A 26,519-nucleotide genomic window follows, 5' to 3' on the forward strand; every position below is an offset into this window, starting at 1 on the left:
CTAGCTTTGACCTTTAGCTTGATATGTGTCCTTGACAAAGCTAGGGGAAGGTAGCACCAAATCTTTGGACTTTGAGGATGTCAAGGTTGGCATGGATTTGCACGTTTCACTGATGACACCTTTATTTTGATTTTGCTTTAATCTAGAGAGAACAAAAAAGGATTGGTAGTGCATCAATAGAATTGGCATTGCGCCATCCATAGCTGATAAAAAACTCCTTCTTATATCATCTTTTCAAGACCCTTCACCTAAAATTTAACATTTATATGGGCTTTTTGATACAATTATGCTAATCTTCTTGATTAGCAGATAGATAAGCACTTCAATTATCAATCTCAAACAATTAGAACATTTGCAAAAAATTGACATTTATCTTCATTAAAAAAAAGCACAAATAAAAGCTCCAAGTCTATATTTGCACTTGCAAGACTTGGTCTCGTTGTCAAATTTGTGGATGACAGATGTACAATTCATGATTTAAAAATCAGCAAGGATAAAGTTGAAAGCGACCGCATTGAAAAAATATAATAAATAAGCCAATATGTTGTAGTGCGTGGCTGTGTCTAAAGCTTCTAAATGGGCCCAACGAACGGTTGGGTGAAAACCCATATGTGGCGACATAGGCGGCTGCAAATAGTAGCTAGCCTTGTTTGACACATAAAATGCATTAAGAGGCACTCAGATAAAAATCTACATTCACTTCTCAAGCAAAACTTATTTATGAGGACTTGGACTTTTTCCATTGTACCTTTATCTTCAAGGTCAAAATTACAACATTGGAGTTTTAAATCCCTTAATAACTTATATTTTTAACTTGAAAGTTTGCACTACGAATCAATATATGAATACTCTAGCATACTTGTCACGGAAAGCCATCATGGGTTTGATATGGTGAGAGCCATAGAGGAATGTTGTAGGCACTTGTAAATGCATGGGTATGTAAGATCTTTGATAAATCCACCATAAGTCTTAAAACCTCTAGGCATAGCACAAGAATCCGCTAGGAAAGGTTCTTAAGATTTCTAAGAGATGGAGACTTCCATCTACGAGAGGGGCTAACAATGGAAGTTTGGAGAAAGGTTATAAGTTTATGAAGGAAAAAGGTTCATATTATTTATAATGATGTGTGTGCACAGAGGGATTCAAAAACACCTCTTCAATGCAGGTGTTGTATATGTATTTAGATGGTGGACTCCCCAAAGGTTAACTTGCACCCCTTGTTGTAGCAATTGATCACCTATGGACTATTTCTCCTAATCATCTCCCTTTGGTCATGGCAAGGACGTGATAAAGGATGTAAATAGATCTCTTTTGAGAAACTAAAATTTAAGAGTCTATTGTTAATCATAAATATATTGTCTCTCTACCTCCATAACTTTTCTATTCCCAAGAGGTGTTGCTTGGGTGGGCTTCAGCGTTGGGGGTTTGAAATTCCTCATGAAAGCATGACTTGTTCAAGCAACTTTTAGGCAGGGAAACTAAACCTCCAACGAGAAAGGGTAGTTTTTGAGGTATTGTTAAGTAAGTTTTATATGATTTTGTCCTCTAGTCTTATGTGCCACTCTATTTTCTCTCTAATCTTCATTCAAACCAAATGGTTGATTGTAACCTAAAATTATTTTCAAACAGGTCATAGCAATGCTCCCCACCTTGGGCTACTATTGGCCTTGAAGGGCATGTTATGATATGTTGTCATTTTGATGGAGAAGATAGCAAAGGACATCACAGAGTACCAAAAGTTTCCCAATGAGGAGTTGGAGGCTACCATATAGAGGCTACAAAAGCCATGGATGTAGACAAGGGCTCTTCTTGAGACTCTCACGTAGGTGTAATATCATCTTATGTAAAATATGTATGCATGCATTAAAATGATACATAAAATTCATTTTAATATATATGCTAGAGGACAAAATCAATATATATATATATATATATATATACATTTTAATATATATACATTTTATTTATTTAAACTCGTGAAATAAAAAACGTGTATATATAAATTTTATTTCATCATTAAAACTGTAACTTGTTATAGTAGGACCCCCCTTCTAGAGCCAACTGCTACTATGCAGTAAGTTGACAGGCTACTCAGCAGCCACACGATGTTGACCTCACACAACAAGTGTAATTTTCTCCTAAATTTTTATCTTACCTTTTTGTTGATTTTCCCGAACATAATAAAAAGGAGGGCCCAAACAGGTTCGCGGGGTAGCATTTTCAATGCTAGAGAGAGAGAGAGAGAGAGAGAGAGAGAGAGAGAGAGAGAGAGAGAGTGAGAGACGACGACCTTGCGAGGTACGTTGAGAAGAGAGAAGGAATGAGGGGGTCGTGAAAGAGTGTGCTTCACATTGCAATGCACGGAAGTAGCAAAGTACGTGACCACACAACACGTGTGTTTGTGTTGTGTGTACATTGTGTGGTAGTGTGCCTTGTGTCATATTGCATGGAAATAACATGGCATCTTACTACACAACGTGGGTGTGTGCGTTAGGTGTTCCACAAAACAATGCTTACCACGGGGGCATCACCTTGGTTAGGCAGTGAATATGATGTCCTTGTGGTAAGTATTGGCTCATCTTATGGGGTACTACATCGGTAACGTACAGATACTAGTATCATTATGGTGAATCAATTTCCCTTTCCCACGCAAAAAAAACATATGGGCATCGATCATTAAAGCGCGGCCATATGATGCTCTTATTTAAACTATTTTTACTCTTTAAATTCGAGTGGCACTTGGTTGGTAGTGCGGATAATGTGTGTTGTTTGTTAGAAGCATGTATTTTTTTGAGTATTATGTACACAAAATTCTTGGTTGGTAACGCAATTGTGAAGAGTAAATTGTATACAAATTTTCCTAATGTCTATAAATGTTTGTGTTGAGTGTTTTTGCCAAAGTATTTTGTATCAAATCATAACGTATCTATAAGAAACAAAATAAAATTATGACTATATAACAACTATTTGTTGAATTATTTGTCAACTATCTTTATTATGTTAACACTAGTTTGGTACCAAAAAAGAATTTTTAGTTTTTTATTTCACGAGTTTAAATAAAATGATACATAAAATTCAAAAAACATCTCAAGAAATTCTTTTGCCAACTTATTAAATGTTATCCAAACTACTCATAAAAATTATAACCCGTCACTATTGTACATAGCTTCAATAGTAACTACAGTCATGAAAAGCATCTATGCAAAACAAGAATCAATGTTTAACTAAAGTTTGTACTCTAGTCTAAGAAAATAATGAGTAAGGTGCATGCAATAATCCATTGTAACTACTTATATATTTGTTTGACATTCTTGCAATTTTCAAATGAAAAAAAAAAACTCTTTGTGACTAAAATTAAATATAGAAAGTTGCTGGGATCAAATATGCAACATTTATGAATTCAATCAGTGACCACAAGAAGCTGTTAATTTATCTAAATTTGCAATGTCATATAATACATATATACTACATCTACAACTCCATTACATAAGGTGATACTATTTGATGGTTACGCAAGCCACTTTTGTTGAGTTATGTCATATCCCACAAACTGCACATGTTGTAATTCTTCTTTTTTATTTATCAAAGATTAGTTATTAAAATAAATTCCACTTTTAGCTTATTTTCATTCATTTCACCTATTTGTATACAAATTCCTCATATGGACACAAATGGAAAATTGATATACACGCTTTCATTAGTTTTTCATAGCAATGTTTTTTTGGCAAGAAATTATGTGCTATAATTTTTTAATGAGCTTAAATTACAAGATGCGTGTGAGTTTGAAACCTTGAAAAATTCTTACTTGATGGGTATTGGCATATAGATACATTATAGACCTTAAGTTTTTCCCCATAACATCATCATGTTAATGAAAGAGGCCTTAAAAGACCAAATATCTCCTCTTTGTTAGTGTTTTTAGACTAAAAACAAAAATCTAGTGTCATAACTAAGCTATGAAGCTTAATTTCTTCCTACAATAAGTTCTTTTACTATCCATACACCTTGAAATCTATGCAAATTTTTATTTTGATGAGAAGTTATATGGAATTTTCGTTAAAACTGCACTAAATTTTTATGATTTTTTTTTTTGTCTTAAAGCTTATCACCATAATTCTAATTTAGTATCAATTTTGGCAAAATAAAATTTTGGCTATGTTCTTCACCTCATCCTTGAAAATATGAACCAAATGTATTATATTGTAACCTAGTTTTTTGAAGTGTTAACAATCAAAATGTGAACTAATGTCTTAAGGTCTAGCATAGTTTTTTGAAGTGTTAGGGTTTTTAATTTGTATTGTGCGGACGCTTGAGTTGTTGAGTCAATGTGTTTCATTTGTGTTATTGTCATGGTTTGTGAAAACTAGTGCTAGCAATCAGGATGTGAATCAGTGTCTTATGATTTGAGAGGGATTTGAGATAGTTTTTTTAAGTGTTGCATGTCTTTAACCTAATATTCTGATAGTTTAACATGTGTAAAACCGTCTGTGCGCTATGCAATCATATTTAATTTAAATTTTTTACTAGTGCAAAAATGACTCTTGACCAAAGGAAAATCATCATGCGGGCCATTCGCAAGAAGCACATACAAGAAATCTCATTGTATACAGATGCCAAAATCCAATAGATAAATGAAAGCAACATTTTTGTTAAAGATTTTATTAGCACTATATGGGAGAATACAGAGGACCTATTGCATGGAGAAGGCCACTACAAGTTACTGTTGCTAGCAAGAATCAGAGTATTTGATCCACACCATAAAATCAAAATGGTGCTTGACAAAATGACCTGAAAAAAGACCTTCCTCCCACTTGCATTATGGCCAAAGTAGAGAAATGGGACAAACAGTGGGAGGAGCAGAAGGTAAAGGTGAAGAGAGTGAAAGTCTAGGATCAATCCACTTTGCCCAAGCGAATCAAGATGGCACGAGATGCGCAAGGAGCCATCATGATCGATTGGATACCAACGACACTTGAACATTCATGTGCACAACGTTGAATGCTAAGTGAGTGCATTTGATAGGCATTATCCACAAAGCCCTGGTACAAGGTGCCAAGAATGAGGCAAGCTCATTTGGTCTTTGCAGCTTATATACTATTAAAAGCATAGGGAAATTCTACAAGGGAGGGACATAAGCAAAGTTTGATAGCTTCCAAATTGAGCAGGGCATGCAAACTTTGCACCCCTCCATTGTTAGATACATCGGATTCACTACAGAGTCACTCTGGATCACTCTATTTCCATACCATACTGGGGGCTCATTGGGAGACCTAATGTGCCAAGTAACCTTCTCGCAAGGCACATTTTGGAATTGGATGCACACACACTCCAATACGGTTGGAGAAAATTTCCATCTACAAATCAAATAAGAAAGTGACCGCAGATATTCCAAAAGTATAATTATGTATTCACTTGGGAGCATACACATCTAAAAGGTATAGATCTTGAGGTATGTCAACATAGGGTACCACTAAAACTAGATGCATAACCAGGAAGGCTCCACATGTACAAAATGAATCCAAATTTTGCAAAGAAAGTGAAGGAAGATATCAAAAATTTACTGAAAGCAAGGTTCATCATTGAAGTAGCAAGTAGTGATCGGTTGTTTTTTATAGTGGTTGTCCCAAAGAAGAATGGGAATCTTAGGGTTTGTGTTGATTATCAAAGCTGAATGGATCCATTTCCTCTTTTGTTTACCGATATGATGGTGGATGAGATTGTTGGCCACGAGATGTATAGTTTCATGGATGGATATAGTGGCTACAATTAATTGGGGATAGCACTAGAGGATAGAGAAAAAAATGACATTCATCACTAAATGGAGAGATTTTATGTACTTAGTAATGCTCAAACAATTAAGGACCCATTTCCTCTTTTTTTTACCAATATGATGGTGGATGAGATTGTTGCTCATGAGATGTATAGTTATATGGATGGTTACAGTGGCTACAATTAGTTGAAAATAGAACCAGAGGATAGAGAAAGAATGACATTTATCAATGAATGGGGATCTTTTATGTGCTTAGTAATGCCATTTGGATTATGCAATGCTCTAGCAACCTTTCAACAATGCATGATGGAAACTTTTAGCTAGTCTTTGCACAAGTTTGTGGCAATATTTGTAGATGATTTTATTGTGTTTTTAAATTTTTTTAAAAAGCATCTCCTTTTCCTGGAAATGGTGTGCAAGAGATGCACAAAAAATGGATATGTCTAAATCCTTTTAAGTCAACCTTTATGGTATGGAAAGGATAGCTTTAGGGACAAGGTATGATGTGTCTAATAGGCAAGATCACTGGGACAGATGTTTCTGAGTTGAGCTCATTCCTGGAGTATAATAATCTTTATAGAAGATTCATTCATATGTTTTCAACAAAGGCTCTTCCATTATATAAATTGATTGAGAAGGGAGCGAGGTTTGTATGGAACCCAGAATGTGAGTCAAGTTTCTAATGTTTGAAAAGAAGCCATTAACAAGAAGCCATTTCTTTGTCAACTAGACTAGGAAGTGATATTCCATGTTCATGTGGATCCATTTGGTATGGAAATAGGGGCAATTTTGGCTCAACCTAATGGGAAGATAGAATACTTGGTATACTTTACAAGTCACAAATTCAGTGCAGTAGAACAAGGGTTCTCCATCCATGACTAATCGAGAGGCACTGGGAATGGTGTTTAGTGCAACCAAGTTCGGACATTATTTGCTAGGAAAGGTATTTCACTTCTATGTGGATCATTAAGCACTTCTCTTTTTGATTAACAAGTTGGTGTTTCAAGGACGGTTAATCAAATGGATGATGCTTCTATTGGAGTTTGAGTTTAAGATCATCCATTAGCCAAGGAGAACGCACTGTGGTGTTGAATTTTTGTCCAAAAGTATTGAGGGAATTTCAACCATGTTGCTAAGAGATAAACCAGTAGATGCTAAATGATTCCAAAGTACAACAATGGATGGGCCAGATCCTAAGGGGTAGGATGTGTATTATTTTCTCTATTTTAAAGGATTTCTAGAGGATTTATCCAAGTCTAGTAAGAAAGCTACTTGGGGTCTAGAATGACACAAAGATCAAGTTATACTATTTTAAATCAGTAGATGAACCTGAACACTAGAAGGCCAACACAAAGAACAATCTGATTTTAAAGACCACCATTGGAACTAATTATGGTTAGACCAAAAGGATTAAGGATATCCGAAGGATGGGATGCACATGATGATTTTAGGAGAGTTCAGACCTAGAGAGTTGATAATCAAAAGGCATTTGAACCTCATAACGGTCATTGGTGATGCATTAAAGACCAAATCTTTTTTAGTATCCTAAGTTCCATCTTATTCAACAACATTATGACACAAATACTAAACGTAGGATCTCTTCAAAGCATGGTATGTATGGAAATTATTCTACCATGCCACAAGTATGCCAACCCATGTGAATGTTTAGAATGCTCTATTAAAGATAAATGGAGTCAAAGTACCCAAGGACCAAACCATTTGTCTAAAATCTCAGGCAGAACAGACTGCATTGTGACAATCAGAACCAAAAGACTTTTGGAAAAGACAAAGGCTGGAACATGTGAACTAAAAACCAAAAAGCAAAAATTGACAGATAAGTTCTAGAATCAGCTCATTGCACGAAGCAATAAAAATATCGATACATCCAATGCTCAAAAAACCATAGAGGCACTATCTAAAAAAACTATGGAAACATTTATAACAACCCAATCATGTTACTAGGCACTACACTAGTGTACAATTGCAGAATAGCCATGATCTAGCCACTACCTCTGAACAACCCATTTTTGCAACATCTTCTATTGTTGAAGTGTCATTGGATTGGCTTCAAGCTCTAAAGAAGAACAAATTGGTGGGAAATATATTAAGACTACCAGTACCCTATAAAGTGTTAGTGCTCACTTATGAGGCTGACAAAAAAGACACAAAAACAATCACTGTTGGATGCGTCACCACAATCTAGATGGGATTGAACACTGTAGTGAATAGCATACGTTAGATGATGGAAGCTTAGAGTTCTATCAATAAATCTGACATTACCCATCTCAAGGTTGAGCTGGAAAAAGTGATCATCATATCTAAAGAACTAAAGTAGGAGCTTCTTGCCACAAAAATCTTTTGATTAATGTTGAATATATGCAGGCACGGGACAAGAACACCATCAAGGCACTTCAACAACAAATAGAGAAATTGAAAATTCAAAACTTGACTCTAAGTGTAGACAGATGGAGATTGACCAACGACATCAATGCACAGTGGATAAAAATAGACCAAAAGAATGATACCTTTGCCAGTCTGAAATACGTTCATACTTTTTAAAGTAGTCTATTCTAGATAAATACATCTATCGATCTTTGGTGGACATATCTGATACTGATGGCAATCTAACCATCAATTTTGAGGACTTACAAAACCCGGTGAGCAACATAAAGGAAGGTTTGGAAGAAAATACACCAAGAAGTTGGCCAATCAGACTCTAATAAAGGATTTAACTCATGATGGGAGTGGTCATATGGATCCCCGGATCCACTATATCTTTTGACTCATTTTTAAAAATTGGATGGTTTACTGACTTTTGATTATGCTCAATACCAGCTCTCCTACATGGTGGCCCTCCATCTAGGCCTTCAAACAAGTTTCTTGGTAGTGGTGAATCATGTAGCCGTACTACCTTGTTGATTGGCCAAAAGATCTTTTTGTTGGCCCAATTTTTTGATATGTTTTAGGTCTCATTCCCAAAATCATGTCCTTGATCAAATAACCCTGATATGTGGTATGTTCAACCTCTCTAGGAGTCATCATAACAAAATTATTGTCAAAAGAATCCCTAAAGAGAGGTGCAAGAAGATTTGATGCACCTTTCTCCCTGATCTTGAAAATAAACATGATCTTCAAGGGTGTTTAGTGTCCTAATTTGTCATGGGCTATTAAACCATGCCAAATGATAGACCTGGTTTGGCATGGGTTTTCAATACCATGGCATGGACATTAACAATATTCAAGGGTTTTAAGTGTCCTTGTTTGGCACGGGCTATCAACAAACTCATGCCAAACAAATCTCTAGCATTGTTGTCCTCCCAACAATAGACTCCTAGTCTTGAGTTATCAGTATATATATGTTTTAAAGGTTGTATATCAATTTGATCATAATCTTCCAACTCAAGTACAGGTGGGGCATCATTGGTGGTCATGTATGGAATCTGTGTATCGCCTTCTAGTCCCCATTTTTCAACAATGTCAAGGTTCACAATTTTCAGGTATTGTGTTTCATGTTGATCCATATAGAAGGTTTCTTGATTGTTGGCTCTAACCTCCTCTTCAAATTCAACACTATGGTCATCAACTCTAACCACGTACTCCTCATTAGGATCAAGATAAATTTGAGCCCCATGAGTATTGATCTTGTAAAAAGTCAATACATGCTTTAATCGTAGTGAGGTTCCAAAATCTGAATGAGTGGAAAAGGAAGGCATGTCTGAAGTAGAGTCGGAGTAAGCATCTAGAACTCCTTCAACTATAGTCTCTAATGGTCTCCCTTGATTGACACTCTCTTTAATCGACACTCTACTCTTAGTTTCTTGGTTAAAACCCTAATTTTCAAGTACACAATCTAATCTAAGTTACATAAAGAGTGACAATGCTCTATACAAAATATTTGGATTCCAGATGTATTACTTTGCGTCTTTAAATCCTCTTGGTCCTTTTATAACTAATTTGGGCTTGTATAGGTCCATGTATGCTCCATTGTTCCTTGTCTAGTTGGTTTTGCCATTTTTCCATAGAGAATTTTACTACAGTTTCTTTCCTATGGACTACCTGCTTTCTTACCTCATTTGGTACTCTAGTTTACTTGTTTTAACCTCTCAAAATTTGTTGGCCTTTGGTGACTTCCTTCTCCTCATTTGTTTGCCTTTATAGACCCCTTTCTTAGTTTTTCAACTATCGGCCATAGTTTTAGCTTCTCTCCCCTATTGTGATCAGTTGTAGTCTTTTTTTTTTATAGGTGCATGTGAGTCCTAGTGCATGGGTCAAAAGATTGAAGAGTGCCTAGTTCATTTCTATAGTGTGATTAGACCCTATATGCTTATGTGAATGGAATCTAGTGGAAAGGGACATAAGGGAGGGGTCACTACACTTTTGAGGGAAAGTAATCTATCCTATCATCAATCTTCTTTGCATTTTAGACTCTTATGGTCACCATCCCACAAGAGCAACCATACTAGTATCTTCTCATGGCAACCAAATGTATATTACACACCAAAAGAGGAAAAATTATCCTTTAAGCACAGGCCTATCAAGTGGATGAGTATTAGCTAGATAAATATCGAGGGAATTTTTAAACCATGCCCTCATTTTGGAGCAAGTATCCCAGCTCTAGACTCTTATGATTCCTCATATGTTAGAGAGAAACTTGACAACTATTTTGGGTGGTAAAAATACGAATAGCAAAGGTTATAAAGTGATAGCCCCTTACTTGTAATTGGTTCTTCCTGTACACTAATTATAGCTTGATTGGTAGGTGGAGTTGGGCCTCTTGGGTTGTCGTCACTTTAGCACCCATTTGTATTGAATGGGTGCTAAAGTGACATTGATTATACTAATTATACCTTGGTCGGTAGGTGGCGTTGGGCCTCTTGGGTTGTGGTCACGTTAGCACCCATTCATACTGAAGTCTTTTTATGCGGCTAGAGGTTTATGCCATCCTCCACATTGATGTTTGGTGGGCTAGTGGGTTGAGTATGGCCATCCATAACTTCCTTCATTGATGGCGCAAGTTGAGGGTTCCTTGGAGCTTCATGCAAAACCTTGGAGCTTCGCGTTCTCTTCCTTAGTGAGGCCATATCTCACACATTACTCAAAAAAGGAAGAAGGGTGTAATACTTATGGTTTATCACTTTGGGGCTAGAACACTACTTGGGTTGGTGACCTCTTGGGAATTTCAAGTGATTTTCCCTCATGTTTGGTATGAACGATGCCAACAAAGACTTTGTAGCCTCATTGACAAGTATGCCAAGGACTATTTAAGATCAAAGAGATGGGAGAAGCATTTCACTCTACCCAACCTTCCTCGACCCTTCTTTACACGTGGTGAAGCCCCTATGCCTGGTTGAAATTGCCCAATTTGTCTACTCTTGGCCTTACATTACTCCCCCTTAGAGAAGTGTTTTCATCCTTGAAAACAAAACTACGGCATTTCTTTGTGAGACCACTAATGTTTTCATGAGTGACGCCTTCTTCAAGGAAATCTTTCCACTTAACTAATGCTTGATGATGTACGTGATGACAAGTTCATAAATAATGGTAGTCAAGAATGCCCTCAAGTTCATGCAGCCGAGTTGGAGGTTCAATGTAATTGACCAAAACCTATTGGTCAATTACATTTCTCTATGCAAGCATTTAAGTAAACGACTTACATGAAAAACTGGATGAATATGAGAATTTATAGATAGAGAAAATTTATATACCATATCTCAAATAAAACTTAAGAACAAATACTCGATTCCATGTGTGGATGAGTTATTTGATCAACTCTTTGGATCAAAGTACTTTTCAAAGATAGACCTCAGATCTAGTTATCAAGGATTAGACTAGAAGATGTTGCGAAGACAACATTCAGGACTAGTTTTGGGAATTTTGAGTTCTTGGTTATGCTATTTGGGCTAACCAATTCACCAATGACATTTATGATGTTGATGGATAGCTTTTTACGCCCACACTTGAGGAAATTCATAGTAGTTTCCCTAGATGATATACTAGTCTATTGCAAATCTCAAAAAGAACACTTAGACCATTTGTGTTTGGTGTTCGAGTTATTGAGCAACATAAATTATTTGCAAAGGAATGAAAATGTGATTTCTTTGAGAGTGAGATTCATTATCTAGGTCACACTATATCCACAGAGGCAATGTAGATGGAACCTAAGAAAGTGGAAGATATTTCCCATGGCCAGCACCAAAAAATCTCGAAGAACTGTAGATTTTTCTTAGTATGTTGGGCTTTGACTACATGAAGATTGCAATCCCATTGATAGATCAATTGAGGTAAAAATAAAGAATATAATTTGGGGAGAAACCCAACGAAAAAGCTTTGAAAAGCTTAACACTAGGTTGGTAATGGGACACTTTTATGTCCTGGGACACTTTTATGTCCTGTTAAGTTACCATTTTCCTTGAATTATGTCAAGAGTTTCAAAATGGATTTTGAGGTGCTATCTGTCTAGAAAGTTGTCTCATGAACTGAAAAAAACTCGACATTTTTTTAGAATATCAATTCCATCTTTAATCTTGTCCTTGCACAACATTTCACAACCTAAACTGTGTGAAAAAACGGGTCTTGTTTTTGGCTTTTTTCAACTTTTTGCAGCTATACCACTCTAGAATTCATGTTTGTGAGGTCTATAATGCTAGAGAACTATCTTTAGTAGTCCTCAACATGTCCCAATGCTTCTAGGGAGAAATAAATGTTAAAGTTGTAAGTTATGACCAAATTACAAAAATTGTCAAATCCTGTTTTTTAGCCAATTTTAGCTCTTCTATGATTTTTTGGGTGGCTTTCATGATATCCAAATGCAGTTTTGATTTTCTATGTCTCATATTGTAACATAAAGCTAATATTCCTTGAGTTTTGGGGCACCTAATACCCTATTTTGCATAGTAGACAACGATGGTTGATTTTTTCAATTATAGAAGAAAACGAAACATTCTAGTATATCAAGTGTAGCTTTTTCAATATTGTTAGTTTCTTGTGACAACTACATGCATTTTGTAGGTAGTAATCATATCTAGTCGTAAGGATAAAATTGGGCTAGATATTGAATAGTTTCTATGGGATTCTACAACTCATAATGTTGAACCCAATTTTTTCATGTTTGCTGTATTTAGCACTTCATCTTTGTCCCCAAGATTCCCCTTGGTAAGAGATGTATTATTCTTTTGACATGCTCCATGGCTCCTTATGAACCTAAAGGACAATAGGGAACTAAGAAAACGTGCATATATTATTTGTATTGAGCGTGGCTATAGAAAATTTGATGATAGGTTTGCAGAATGGTAAAAATTCAACTTTTTTGTACCTATTTCTTTTGGCAAAACAAAAAATAGTGAGTGAGAAGCAATCATATGTTCTGATCACCAACCCATTAAAGATAACTAGGGAATTTATCTCAAATCCTACAAAAATCCCTAATATTATTTTTATGCAACAAAACATAAGAAATGATTGTTTTGATGAAAATGTACCGGTCCATCAACTTTGGAGGCTTGGTGTGACCAGAAGATGAGAAATTTTACAAGTTTCTTATTTTTTCCATGTGTAGTAGGCCTTGAACTATAACCTCATGAAAGGATTTTACAAAATGAGTGGATCTACTATGGTTTTGGAGGTTTTTTTCAAAACCCTGAAAGGACACTTTTATGTCCTGTTAGGTTACCAACCTAGTGTTAAGGTGGCTATAGCAACTGCACATGTACTGACTGATTATAGTGGATCCAAATGAGCTGTTTGTCTTGGAAACCCAACGAAAAAGCTTTGAAAATCTTAAGGTGGCTATAGCAATTGCACCTGTACTGACTGATTATAGTGGATCCAAATGAGCTGTTTGTCTTGGAGACAGATGCAAGTAATGGGGCCATAGAAGGTGTGCTTATGCAAAGGGGACGCTTCATTGCATTTGAAAGCAAAAATTTAAATTGTTCCCATTATAACTACTCCACCTATGAGCAAGAGTTATTGGATATAGTACACGCACTTAAAAAGTGGAGACACTCTTTATATGGTGCCACATTTAAGTTCGTTTAAAACATGAAAGTCTTAAATGGCTTTTAAATCAAAATGAATTGAAGGTATAAAGACTCAGTGGACAAAGATCCTCTAGGAGTTTGATCTTCAAATACAATGTCATAGAGGTAAATATAATGTAGTAATGGATGCACTTAGTTACATGCGCAAATTAATGAATTAAAATTCATAGTCTTCAAGAATGAGTTCTTGGAGTCACTACCTAGCTTATGTGAGCACGATCCATTCTTTACAAAATTCTAGTGTGTTGTACGCGATCACACTACTTCATTGATGCGACCACCTCCCTTGTTAGTCATGAGAGACAAGCCGTAGGTGCGACGAGTAGGGAAGCGAGAGTTAGTACAAAGTGACTAACCGAGACTTTTGGATATAGTTTGGGGCCGAAGATCTCTGAGATAGACCCTTCATCACCTTTGATAGCTTCAACTTCAAAGGGGGTTGATAAACTTAGTCGGGGGGAGAAGTATGCTAACTACTCCATTGATGACGGTTACTTACTCTACAAAGATAGAGTATGTGTACCAACTATTGGTGACTTTAGGAACCGTGATATTAAAGAAATTCATGATAATCCAAGTTTTAATCATCCCAAGATTCAGAAGACCTATGCACTAGTTAAAAGACAAATTTATTGGCCTAGTTTATTTAAAGATGTCCAGTCTTATGTGTTGAAATGCATTAAGTGTAAGGTCAATAAACATGAGCGTCTCAAGGTTAGGGGACTACTCCATCCTTTGGAGATTCCTCAAGGGAAATGGAAAAGCATTTCCATGGATTTCATTACCGGTTTATCCAAGACTAGTCAAGGAAATGACTCTGTGTGGATGGTAGTGAACAGGTTATGCCTGCCCACAAATATAGAGTCTAATAGAGATAGAAAGTTCAATAGTTATATTTGGATGGAAGTTTCCAAAAAGCTGGATGCTACTCTGAGCATGAGTATAGCAGATCATCCGTAGTCTGATGATCAAGCTGAAAGGGTTAACCAACTCCTAGAGGACATGTTATGTTCTTATGTAAGTAAGGATCAATCTAACTAGGAAGAATACTTACCCATTTTGGAATTTGATTATAACAGTTTCCAACATGCAACAACTAGACTCACACCATTCATGTTAATGTATAAAATATTATTAAAAGCAATACATACATTTTTTTTGTTTTTTTATATGGCATTGTTCTTTGAATGTGGTAATATTCACCAAATTGATTGAGTATCTCTTCATTCAATGAGAGCCTCACTTTTTCACATTGTGAAGTTCAGAAAGTTTAAAGGCTCTAAACTTATTATATTCAAATTATTAAACCAAATGCTTGATATGGCTCCATATCCTTCCTGCTCACTCCAAATGTATCACATACCACTTGGATTTTAATGAACCAATGATTTTATATCTTTCAATATATCTTTTAAGTTTTAGATTTTTTGACAGTTTGCGAAGCCCTGAGATATATGATTTATTCATCATCTCATTTAAAAATGTCGCTCTTTCTAGTGACATAATCCCTAGTTAGTTTCATTCTTTGTTTCGATTGTCCAGAAGACTTTGTTAAACTATGAATTCTTTTCGTTTGTTTTATTCTTATTCTCAATTTAATGGGTGTTTCTCTTAAGAGTCTTCAAATATTTACTTAATTATGGAAGTTTTGCTAGTTTTGCTTCAAGTTCATTTATTCTTGCTTCATTGATACATTGTGTATGCTTAAGATGAAATATATGGGAGATGTTGATTTTTACCTAAGTGAGATTTGAATAATAACCCAATAAACCTTGAGGTCCATCTCCAAAAAATCTAACTAGTCTTGCTTGGTGGGCCTTTGCCGTACATAATCTGATAAATTTTGGAGCGCTTTTACCTAAGTGAGATTTGAACAATAACCCAATAAACCTTTAGGTCCATCTCCAAAAAATCTAACTAGTCTTGCTTGGTGGGCCTTTGCCGCACATAATCTGATAAATTTTGGAGCGCATTTGGTTACTTGGTTTTTGCTTACACTTCTTGTAGGTGCATACTCTTGACCGAGCTTCAATGCTTATAAAAAAATTTAAGTTTAGTGTAACTTCACCTACAAAGCTTGAAATTTACCTCTAAATTCTAAATTTTGAAGTGAACCTTCAAAAATTTAAGAAATTTAGTGTGGAAACCTTCACATACAATCAATTTACCTCTAAAAAAGTCTCATATGTGGGGTTTTCAATTTTTTGGGAAAGTTGATTTCAAGCACCATTGAGCTTGATATTCATATCAAATTTAGGGTTCAAATTGACTTAGGAGAAACATGAGACTACGATGTATGTTTGTGTGTGTGTGTGTGTGTGTGAGAGAGAGAGAGAGAGAGAGAGAGAGAGAGAGAGAGAATTGATGAAGGTCTGAGTAAAGATCAATGACACGGCAACTCTGACCAAAGAGAAAATATCCAAAGAAGAAAACTTGAATAAAGTTATAAGGAAGAAGAGAGAAGAGGGATTGATATTCGAAGTGTGTTGCCACGATAAACAATCGAAATCTCTCAATGAATAGAAAAGAAATTGACACAAAAAAGAAGAAAAGTGAGTTGCTCCATTCTTAAAGATATGTTTAGGCCTTGAATGCATCAAATACTCCTCATTTTAGTGTCAAAGGCTATATTTGGAATCGATTTGGCCAACCAGACCTTTGATAATAAATGAGAACTTAAATTATTTTCTCGTCTCTTTTTCGCTCCCGATTTGGCCACCAGACCTTTGATAATAAATGAGAACTTAAATTATTTTCTCATCTCTTTTTCGCTCCCGAGCCGATTGAAAATTTAGGTCTATTTTCGTAAATTTAGCTGATTTGACTAGTCTCAACTGTTAATCGTCTCAATTTCCAATCAGTTCTGGACTAAGCTGAAGCAATCCTTTCCCAAACATTGATACCAATTGAATTCAACCTAACAATTTTATCACTTTCTTATTGTTTTTGAAAGCCGTCATGACCCTTTCACTTGTTTTTATATAAAGGAGACAAATTCTTGAAATTAAATATGAACTCATGCAAATGAGCATTCATCCTAGCCATAAAAATAATCAAATGAGTGGAAATGTTAGTGACATATAAGTGATCTAATCATCCATGTCAATAAGTGCTACGATTAGACTAATGGTGCATAATGTCTGCCATAGTTCTATCCTCGATTAGATATTTCCTCACCATGTAACAGACTAAAATCCTTGGGTTACACATTTCAACATATAACCCTCATCAATCTTTTAGCAAAACCCGCAAGCAACAAAATATGAATAAAAATGAAATTCTTCAACAGATGTAGAGTATCAATGGGGCATTGAATCAAAATTTTCCAGCATCATTTAAAAAGATCGTTCCTTCCCACAAAGGTTTCGATGAGGTATCAAAGTTAATATCAAGAATTTGAGGTTCTAATCCACCATATGGTCATCTCCAGCATGGTTTTCCCATATACATAACACTTGGCAATTCAAATTGCTCTTTACCCCTGCTGCATCTTACCATCTCTTCTATCGTTTGAGACAATTATTCAACACACGATTGAACACATATCCGTGCATGCCAGATTACAGTGCAAGTCATCAACAATTATGTTCATTCAAGACACAATTGTGAACGCCAAACATAATAACAAACCGAAATTACTATGTATAAAAAAGTTTGATACGAATCAAAACATGTCAAAAGGCTTTTGTGATCAACTCATGGAAGGTGAAAGCGCCTGAACCACCCCTTCCGTGCACCTGTATATACAATTTTTGGCTCTTAATATGGTAAAAACAAATCTTGCCTATAGTCTCCAGGGTGTGCTTAAGAGCGCCAGGATTTGTTGAACCATTTCATAGACACCGCATGTAAGACCGTCCGCCTTCGGCAGCAGTCAAAAGAATGGCAAGCTTTTCACGATAGACCATGTGAGCAAAAAAGTTTCATTGCTGTCTGCGGCTCAAATCAACCACCACCACAGTGATATTGTCTTGGCTTCCCTTGCCACAAGCTAGTTTCACCAAGGTAGCTGCGGCTGTAGCAGACGCAAAATCCTCTCCTCGCGATGTGCGGCGTCGTTCACGACCACGAGCAGAGGCCAAACATCTCCGAGCCACATCACAAGCAGTATCATTATCAATCACATCCCATAAACCATCACTTGCAAGTATTAGGCACTCGTCCTCATCGGTGCGTTCGAAACAAACCACATCCGGTTCAGAAATGACATAACGCTTTAGATAGCGATCACCTGAAAACATTTCCACAAATTAAGCCCACGAACTGAGTCCAAATGTAATTTTAAAAACCCGAGCAGCAGAGGATCACATACCTATAGCACGCGATACAGCCAACAGAGCTCCCACCCTATATCCCTTCCAAGCTATCACGCGACCACCTGCAGCCTCAATACGATTGGTCTCGTCAACTCTTTCAGGCTGCAATACGAAATAACAAACATGAAGTAAGTGGCTATAAGTAGACAACAAAACAAACGCTATTGTCTGTAAAGTCCAACGTCTCTCAAGAAAACCTACCTTATGGTCCATAGACAAAGGAATCGCAATGCCACCTCTGGATAACACGGCTCTAGAGTCACCACAGTTTGCCAGAACAATCTGAGAAGAGCTGACTACAGCCACGACAGCTGTTGTTCCTACATTCTCGGGAGCGATAGAACCCTTGCAGCAAACTGCGGTGCTGTCAACATCATCGCAAGCTCCATAAGGGCACACACCGCCCACCTCCTTGTCCACTTTCGCAAAGCAAGATACCATTGCACTTTGCCACTTTATGATCCCACTAGTTTCCTCTGTCATTGAGCAATGTGCAATTTCTTCGGCCAAGGCATGATGCAAGCGCTCTGCACAATAGCTGGACGCCTGGCACAAACATACATCAAATTAGGACAAGCGGCATGTGAAAAATTCACACAAACACACATGCACGCACACATCAACATTTTAGATAATAAATCCAGTGCCGACCTGAGAGCCACCATGCCCATCATAGACTCCATAAAAGTGAAGATCACACAAGCTACCACTCGGAGTCATAGCAGAGAAATCACTCTTCTTAAGTTGGGCAAAGGAGGGAATAATAACAGCTGTATCCTCCATTTCTCTGCGCCTGCCACAAATCAGCACCTTGCCGCTTGGAGGGCAGTTTGTACTCTCTCTTGCCTCCTTCACCTCCAAGGGACCGCTCTGGCATGAATTTAAGAGGTTTCCCTCCACATTTTGTAGAAGGGCAGATTTCCCAGCCATATAAAGTCCATCAACAACAGCGTCCGGAGCCATGCTATGCGTAGCATCAGGCTGCTTAACATCCACATCCATATCCAATGCTTCATGTGATAGATTTCCTGCAGAACAGCTCTCTAAGCCTCCACAAAGAGGAGAGGTGCCACCATTCTGAGTGTCCATGTCTCCTGGCTGAGAAGAGCGATCAACAGTCATTTTTGATTGATGCAGAAAATTTGCACATCCATCGGTCGAGCCCATAGAAATTGCGCTCAGGATTTGACGATGTCCATCTCTACTAGTTACTGCAGGACTCATTTCCCCTTTATCCAACGACCTACCAACTCTACTAATTTGAAGAATGTACTTGCTGCTTTGCCAGCCTTCAGGAGGAAAGGATCGCGATCTAATCAGTCCATCTTCAACAATTCTGGAGATGTTTTTTCCAGCAGAAGTGGCATCTTCTGCAGGCTCTCCGTCATCAAGCAGGTACAAAGGATTGCAACCATGGACTGGGCGAGAACCAGCGCGCTTGGTAGGCACTCCTTGTTGGATGACATTCAGGCCCTTGGAGGGAGGCGGAGTGCAGCTTAGTTTCTTTAATAGCCGAATCTCCCGGCGCCTTCTTCGTGTTGAAAGAAGGGAATCATAATGGAGCACCTGTGGCTTCTCAATGAGGCAGGCGCTTTGGGACTCAACTGACTCCATTCCCAGAAAGAAATCTCTCCCCCCTCTCTCTCTCTCTCTCTCTCTCTCTCTCTCTCTCTCTGTATGTGTGTGTGCGCACGTCTGCGCAACCAGTCTGCTCGGCAGCTCGTGAATACCGTTACAAGCTTTTACCGCAAGGAGTGGTGATCCATACCTTGAAGACGATCTCAGCAGAAAGGTAAGAATGAGAAAGTTTGCAGAATTGTGCTAATGGCAGAGCTTGTGATGGAAAACGAACTCTGCAGAGGTGATAAGGACGAAGTTGTGAAGCAGGTAAGAGGTAAAACTGCAGGTTTTCTGAGTTTCGGCGATGGAAAACAGGCAGTTTGGAAGGGGGAAGGAATGGCGATGGAAACGCACCAATTTGACATTGCATTATTATGTACCCCCCTTCTCAGCCACGTGTTTCTACAAATTTCACACGTTTCAACACTCGCTTGACCCCTTCTTGGAATCAGTTCACACGCCACCCTCACTGGCTTGTAAAGAGTGGCATCATACGCTCACGCACACACAATTCACAATGTTAAGTTTCACAAGTTTTGCACTCTTAGGTTGTCCCAACTCCCACCTAGTCATTGTCAATGGAAAACCTCAGGTCCGAGTCGCATAGTCACACGGAGGGCTAGTAGGGGGATCTCCCTCTCCAATTCACCTTGTATAACAACTCCGCCTTTCTCCGTCACCTTGCAAAGGTTCCATAGAAGAGCCACACATTGAATATTGCACCCCTAATGACCCTCCGATCTGCATGATTCCTGGAGGGCACCCCAAAGGTAGAAGAGGAGCAAGCTTATCACCCCTTGCCTTTTTCGCCCAACAAAAAAGATCACTTGCCAAATGATGTCGCTCAAAGCCCAATTCCCCAATTTCAACAGAGCTACATATACAAGGCAGCATTGAGGTGAAACAACAAATTGATAACGTGAATGCTTCCTTTGCTCTCGTAACGTACTTTGCCATGCTAATAAGCGCATTATGCTTTGGTTGAACCCTTCTTACCATGCACACTGTAAGAATGTAGTCACGCAAGCCTTATGGATGACTAAGGGCAACTATGCATTGCATAGGTAACAATGCCTTTGAATGCCTCCGTCTTGGTCACACAAAGCCACATCACAGTGGAGAGATATGAAAGATAGATTATGCGCTCATACTAGTACCCATGAATAGGATTCACAGTTGATGCCACCCCTCGCATAAAGATAAAGTACTCACTTACTCTTAAAAAGCTGCCACAACAATCTGTTTCATTTAAAGGTGTTCCCTTCCAACTATGCCAAAATTGGCATAGTTGCAAAAGGCTATGCAAAGTTCTATCATGCTAGCTATAGTGCTTCGTGTGACGATGAGTCGGGCAATGTCATTTGTCAAAGCCTACACAGATTCCATCATTTTTTGTGGCAATGCACGCACCCCATGGGTAGTAGGTTGCACACATGAAAATGGTGAGCTGGCAGTAGTAGCACCATTCCAAGCAAAACAGTAGCTCTCTTCTATCAGTTATTGCATGTGAAAAGGCAACTCGTTAGTCCAAAGTACCTCCTAGCGAAAATGTTGTAAGCATGTGGACATATTTTTGAAGGTGCTAATGGGTGGCTATGGGAAGTACTAAAGAAGCCACGAAGAGGTCCCTCCCAATGCGCCTTTAGAACATTATTACAACATGGGATATTGACTACATAGGGTCCACAAAATTGTATAAAAAGCTCTACGTTGCAATTACCCATTAGGGTCTTCGTCCCCTAGGGGTTGCAGGGCCCACATGCATTGAGCAAACACAATAGGTCTTTAAAGGGGTTAGTAACAAAATGCACACTAGATGGAGGGTGGATCCGCCCCCAATTTAGAGGCAAGATTTTGGAAAATGCATCTTGTTGAGGTGTCTACCTGTGATTTGTTGAAAATTGTACTATTATTGGGGCTTCGGTATCTCTAATGCCTGACTAGCATCATTTAATCTTGTAAAATGTGCTTCACTGCAAATTTTTTTGCCATCGTTGGCATTTGTAGCTCACATTTCAACTATAGCTTTTGCTCTTTAGCGCGCCTCTTCTACACCTCCTCCAGCTGAAATCCGATGATAAATTTGATAAATCCCCAACTAGCACGTTCTACCCTTTCTGTTGTTAAAATGTTTTTTGTACCATGTGGCATCAATAAAAAGAAGTAAAAAGTGTTTTGCGCGTCGCTAGGGAAAGTTGAGTTGACATCATCTGTTTTGTTGCGATGTTGCAATATGAAGATTTTGCTATTGCATTCCCTTGGATAAGTGGTAGAGGTAGACAAGGCATTTTTGTAAGTCTGTCAAAAGCAGCAAAGTCACCCAACGAGGCATAGTTTGTTGAAGTCACGAGGACGAGGGTAAAAGCCTGCCTATGCAAATCGTTTAAGGCCTTCTCTGCATGCCAAAGCATTGTGAGGTTTTATGTGATGTCACAACACAAACATTCAGACTAGCGTGTGTTTGAAGCCCTTCTAAGCTTGGAGTGGGATTGGGACTCGACGGGGCACTTGCGTGAGAAACCTTCCCAATACAACGAGCCCAAGATTTTATTTCCTAGAATCCACAGCAGATCCAGGGCTTGCTCTAAATGAGGATCCAAACAAGGAGCCTTTTTTGAAAATTGGAATTTCGAATTATCGATTCATTCGAGGTTCTTTAAGGTTATAAGAATTTGCCAAAACAGTCGAGATATGCAGAGATTTTCTATCGCGAATGCCTCGAATGTGGAAGGTCACCGACTGGGCCGGCCCCTTTCAGCCCGCAAAGCAAAATGATTGGAACAAGTGTCGTCGTGAGCTGTTCCACGTGGCATGGGCCTGGCGGTGAAGCCGGTTCACATGGCTGCCGTGAACCTTTGCAGCAAGCAAAAGAGGGTGGGGCCAGCCATGACGCCTGCTTGCCACGTTGTCAGCTGCAACGTCGATTTTGTAACTACCAGGTGTCGGTTCGCCTCACAAGTCACAGCTTGAAAATGTGTGCTGCCTCCAGAAAATATCTTCGGCTGCGAGCCTGGACCACCTGCCGTCTAGCCTAGTGCTTTTACCAGGTGTCCTGAATAATGCAAAATGACCATTACCTTTGAATCTGTAAACGTCCTCAGTCAATTGGTCCCACGATCCTTTTCCGTACAAAGTACCCTTCTTAGCAAGGTAAACACTTCACAATGGCCTCAAGAAGGCATCATTTTTTGTTCTAGTAAATGATTATTAGAACACATTTGACATGTTAATGGTCTGTGCTCGAGAAAAATGTGTCTCAACTTAATATCTTGTCGTTCATGGCTCGAAAAATACATTTTTCCTAAACAATCAAAATAAGAGGAAACTTGAAATTCTCTCAGTTTATAAGTCAAAATTTGAATCTTTTGCCGACAATTACACTAAAACTTTTGTAAATTTGTCGGTTTTCTTAAAGGCAAGCTTAAAATCTAGTCAGGATTTTTCAATTTTAACCGGTTAAAATACACTAGATTCCGGTTTTTTTCTAACACAGGTGCCGTTTTCAATTTCAAAAATGTCAATTGAGAGCAAGAGCAACAGGAGAAGTTCCACCTCGAAATAGAGAAAAATAATGTAAAAACTTGAAAAGTAAATCTAATTTTTAACATTTTCTCTAGGCATATTCAAGAAAAGAAATTTTATATCTCTTTATAAATATTTTTTCCCAAACACTTAAAGGGGGGGGGGGAGAGAGAGAGAGAGAGAGATGCAGGTGCGCGCACACACACACACACACTCATTTTTATAATGAAAATGTCCAAATGAATATAGTAAGACTTGAAATGACTTGAAATGTCACTATAAAAGTTAATGTGAGGGTGACTACTTAATGGTGAGAGAATTGCACATTTTCTCTACCACTTCCCTATGGCCTTCTTGGCCAAAAAGCTGAGCCCTGGGAGTGGGCCGGGAAAAAGATTTCGGAGTCTCATCGAAAAGATATCGCAAATTTCAAAGATTACTATTGGCAGAATTTTCCTTGCAATTAGGAAGCATAGAGCGGATGAGTTCGGGCTGTAGATTTTAGCAAATCGAAGCAAATGCTAAGAGCGCATTCGCACACTACTGCTATTGTGGCAACGTTTTGAGTGACGAAAGCTATTTTGGTTGGTCCTCATAAAGGCTGTGAAAGCTGCGTGCGCACCAAGAGAGAGAAGGTGAACTGCGGAAGACAGTGGCAAAGTTGAGCCAACTTTGTCAATTTTGGCAGAGTTGAAACTTGGATGGCTTCGTTTTCGCTAGGTGGCAAAGGAGGCTTTCGTCACTCAAAACGCTGCCAGAACAGCGTGCGAATGCACTCTATGTATTTAAATGGCCGAGAGGAAAGCTAGGGTAATTGTACCAATATAAGTGCACTTAACAAAAAAGAGGTAATTTTAGATGAAAAATTGGAGGTGAATGTTCTGTACGGATTGCATGGTACCTCCCCCTTCCAGAGCTTTCCTCCCCGTTTCATTCCTGCCTCAGCCCCTTTCCAAAAGTCCCTTCTCGCCTGACTGGGCTTTACCCTCCCCCCTTTGAGGGGGATGGCGCTACACGACGCCCTGAGGGATGGGCTCACCCAAGTAGGTAATGCCCCATAGAGGAGCATTGCAGCCACTATTACCGCAGTCTTAGAGTCGATGCTGAAGATGCCCCCCTTGCAAGTGCCGACCAACCTTCAACAACCCATCTTAACCCATGCTCCAAACTCTGGATTAACAGTATATCCTCATTTAACAGCTCATTTGACTGGCCCCGCTCATGCCGCTCAATCTGCGTTTAGTCTTCCTCAACATCACCACAATGGATCTAATAGCAGTGCTCCTAATAGCAATCAAAAGGGGATTATACAACCCACCGTTGCACATATGTCAACTAGCAAATGATACCTGCTGCCACAAGGGGTTTTGGGGAAGACAATATGGGGAGAATCTCGCCTTCTATAGCATTCAATGGTGTCAATGAAATCAGAAGAATTAATCAAACAAGTAATTCTCAAAACTTTTCTATGTAGAGAACCTCAATGCCCAACAAGGGAATATTATGGGACAGAATGGGGATCAATTCTTTGAGGGAAACCCTCAATTTGAAAATAACCCACCTGGTCAAAGGATTAACTCCAAACCTTCTTCAGCCTACTCAAGCAAACCAGGAAGCCCTAGCCGAGAGGACAATGGAAACAAAGAAGAGGATTTGAATGAAGGTATAACTGAAGATGCCTTTGTCATTCCCTCAGGAACACTGGAGGCCTGGCAAAAACAACTGCAGGATAAAGTTTTGATTGGGCTCTGTCATGGTCCTAGACCATCATTAGAAACTCTTAAGAACTGGATTAATTAGAATTGGATGAATAATAATTGGAGGGTAGATCATGTCCAATATTTACCCAACAATTATTATCTGTTTTTCTTTGAAAAACCTGAAATGGCTTTACAGTTCATCAGCAACAATCTTTGGATTATCAAAAACACACCTTTGTCTCTGTTCAGATGGTTTGCAGGATTTAATCCCAAGGGAGAAAAGCCCTCTAGAATCCCCATATGGGTTGATTTTATTGACTATCCTGTGGACTTCTATCCTTGGCTGGAAGAACTAGGAGGCAAGTTAGGTAGAGTCATTGGTCAAAAATCAAGGGGTGGATAGAATCCTTAATGGGACCCACAACTGCTCATAGAAGTGGACATAGCACAGGAGCTTAAACAAGAGATTCCCATGAAGAACTCCAAGGGAGAACTGTTACACATTCAAAAGGTAGTATATAGAAACCTACCTAATGCATGCTTTCACTGCATGCAACAAGGTCATTTGATTAAACTGTCCTGTCCTTCACCCTCAGACTACAAATGAGAACCTTGATAAGGGGAAGGGGTTCCAACCAGTCCCTAGAAAACAGAGCAACAAAAACAATAATCAGAGAAGAGGGCAATCTAAGATTCAAAATAGATTTGCCCCCTTACTGGAGTCTGTTTTTGACCCTTATGATCCAGATTATGAATACAACAAAAATGAAGATGCTCAGAATGATACTTATATTAATTCTCCCTCTCCCAAAGTTGATGTCTCTGCAAATGACACTGTTATTCAGCGCAAAAAATCAGCACAACAGTCAAGCACCTGAAAGTCCAGATACTCAGCCAAGAGGAACATCAGATTCTTCATCAGATAAAGATGAACCTATGATACCAAATACTCAAGAAGATAAGCAACTAGAGGAAGAGAATATCTTTCTTCAACAGCTGTAGCACAAGGATGAGGAGGTGAAGCAACTTCTAGCTACTTCTCCTCATATAGATATAGACACCCAGATGACACAAACTGAGGAGGAGTCCCTTCCCCAACAAAATCCCTCTAAGGCCAAAAGAAAGAAAGAGAAAATTAATGACCCTAACAGAGCCTCTGTGTCACAGCTAAAACCCACAAAAGCATCTAAGAAATGACCCAAACTGAAAATTCTGAGCTACAACTGCAAAGGATTAACAGATCCAGTTAGAGCTATGGCCATCAAGGGCTGGCTCAAAGATCAACGTATTACTGCCGACATTGTTTGTCTACAGGAAATCAAAGTTCAAGGCCGAACCCTGATCAACAACTTGAGAAGAATCAGTTCCCATTATAAATGTTTACTACTAATCATGACAACAGAAGAGGAGGTACTACTATAGGAATAACTAGCAAGTATTCTGACCATGCTAAAGTGTACAAGAAGTCAGAGACTCATCAATGGCTCTCCATCACCATGGATGCTCCTTTCAATTTCACTCTAATAAGTGTATATGCTTCTAATGCTATATC

General features: G+C 38.4%; 1 protein-coding gene across 1 annotated transcript; it reads right to left on the bottom strand.

The window, feature by feature from the left end:
- Positions 1 to 17,428: 17,428 nt before the first annotated feature.
- LOC147431031 (protein phosphatase 2C 51-like) lies at positions 17,429 to 20,086 on the bottom strand. The gene is made up of 4 exons (XM_086493546.1): positions 18,777 to 20,086; positions 18,327 to 18,671; positions 18,122 to 18,227; positions 17,429 to 18,040 (listed from the first exon to the last, which is right to left on the bottom strand). Exons 1-4 carry the CDS (start codon positions 19,737 to 19,739, stop codon positions 17,733 to 17,735), a joined length of 1,722 nt encoding a protein of 573 aa, XP_086349672.1. The 5' UTR covers positions 19,740 to 20,086; the 3' UTR covers positions 17,429 to 17,732.
- Positions 20,087 to 26,519: the final 6,433 nt, after the last annotated feature.

This window comes from Adiantum capillus-veneris, chromosome 21 (assembly GCF_014529385.1).
Source record: "Adiantum capillus-veneris isolate H3 chromosome 21, ASM1452938v2, whole genome shotgun sequence".
Classification (NCBI taxonomy): Eukaryota; Viridiplantae; Streptophyta; class Polypodiopsida; order Polypodiales; family Pteridaceae; genus Adiantum; species Adiantum capillus-veneris.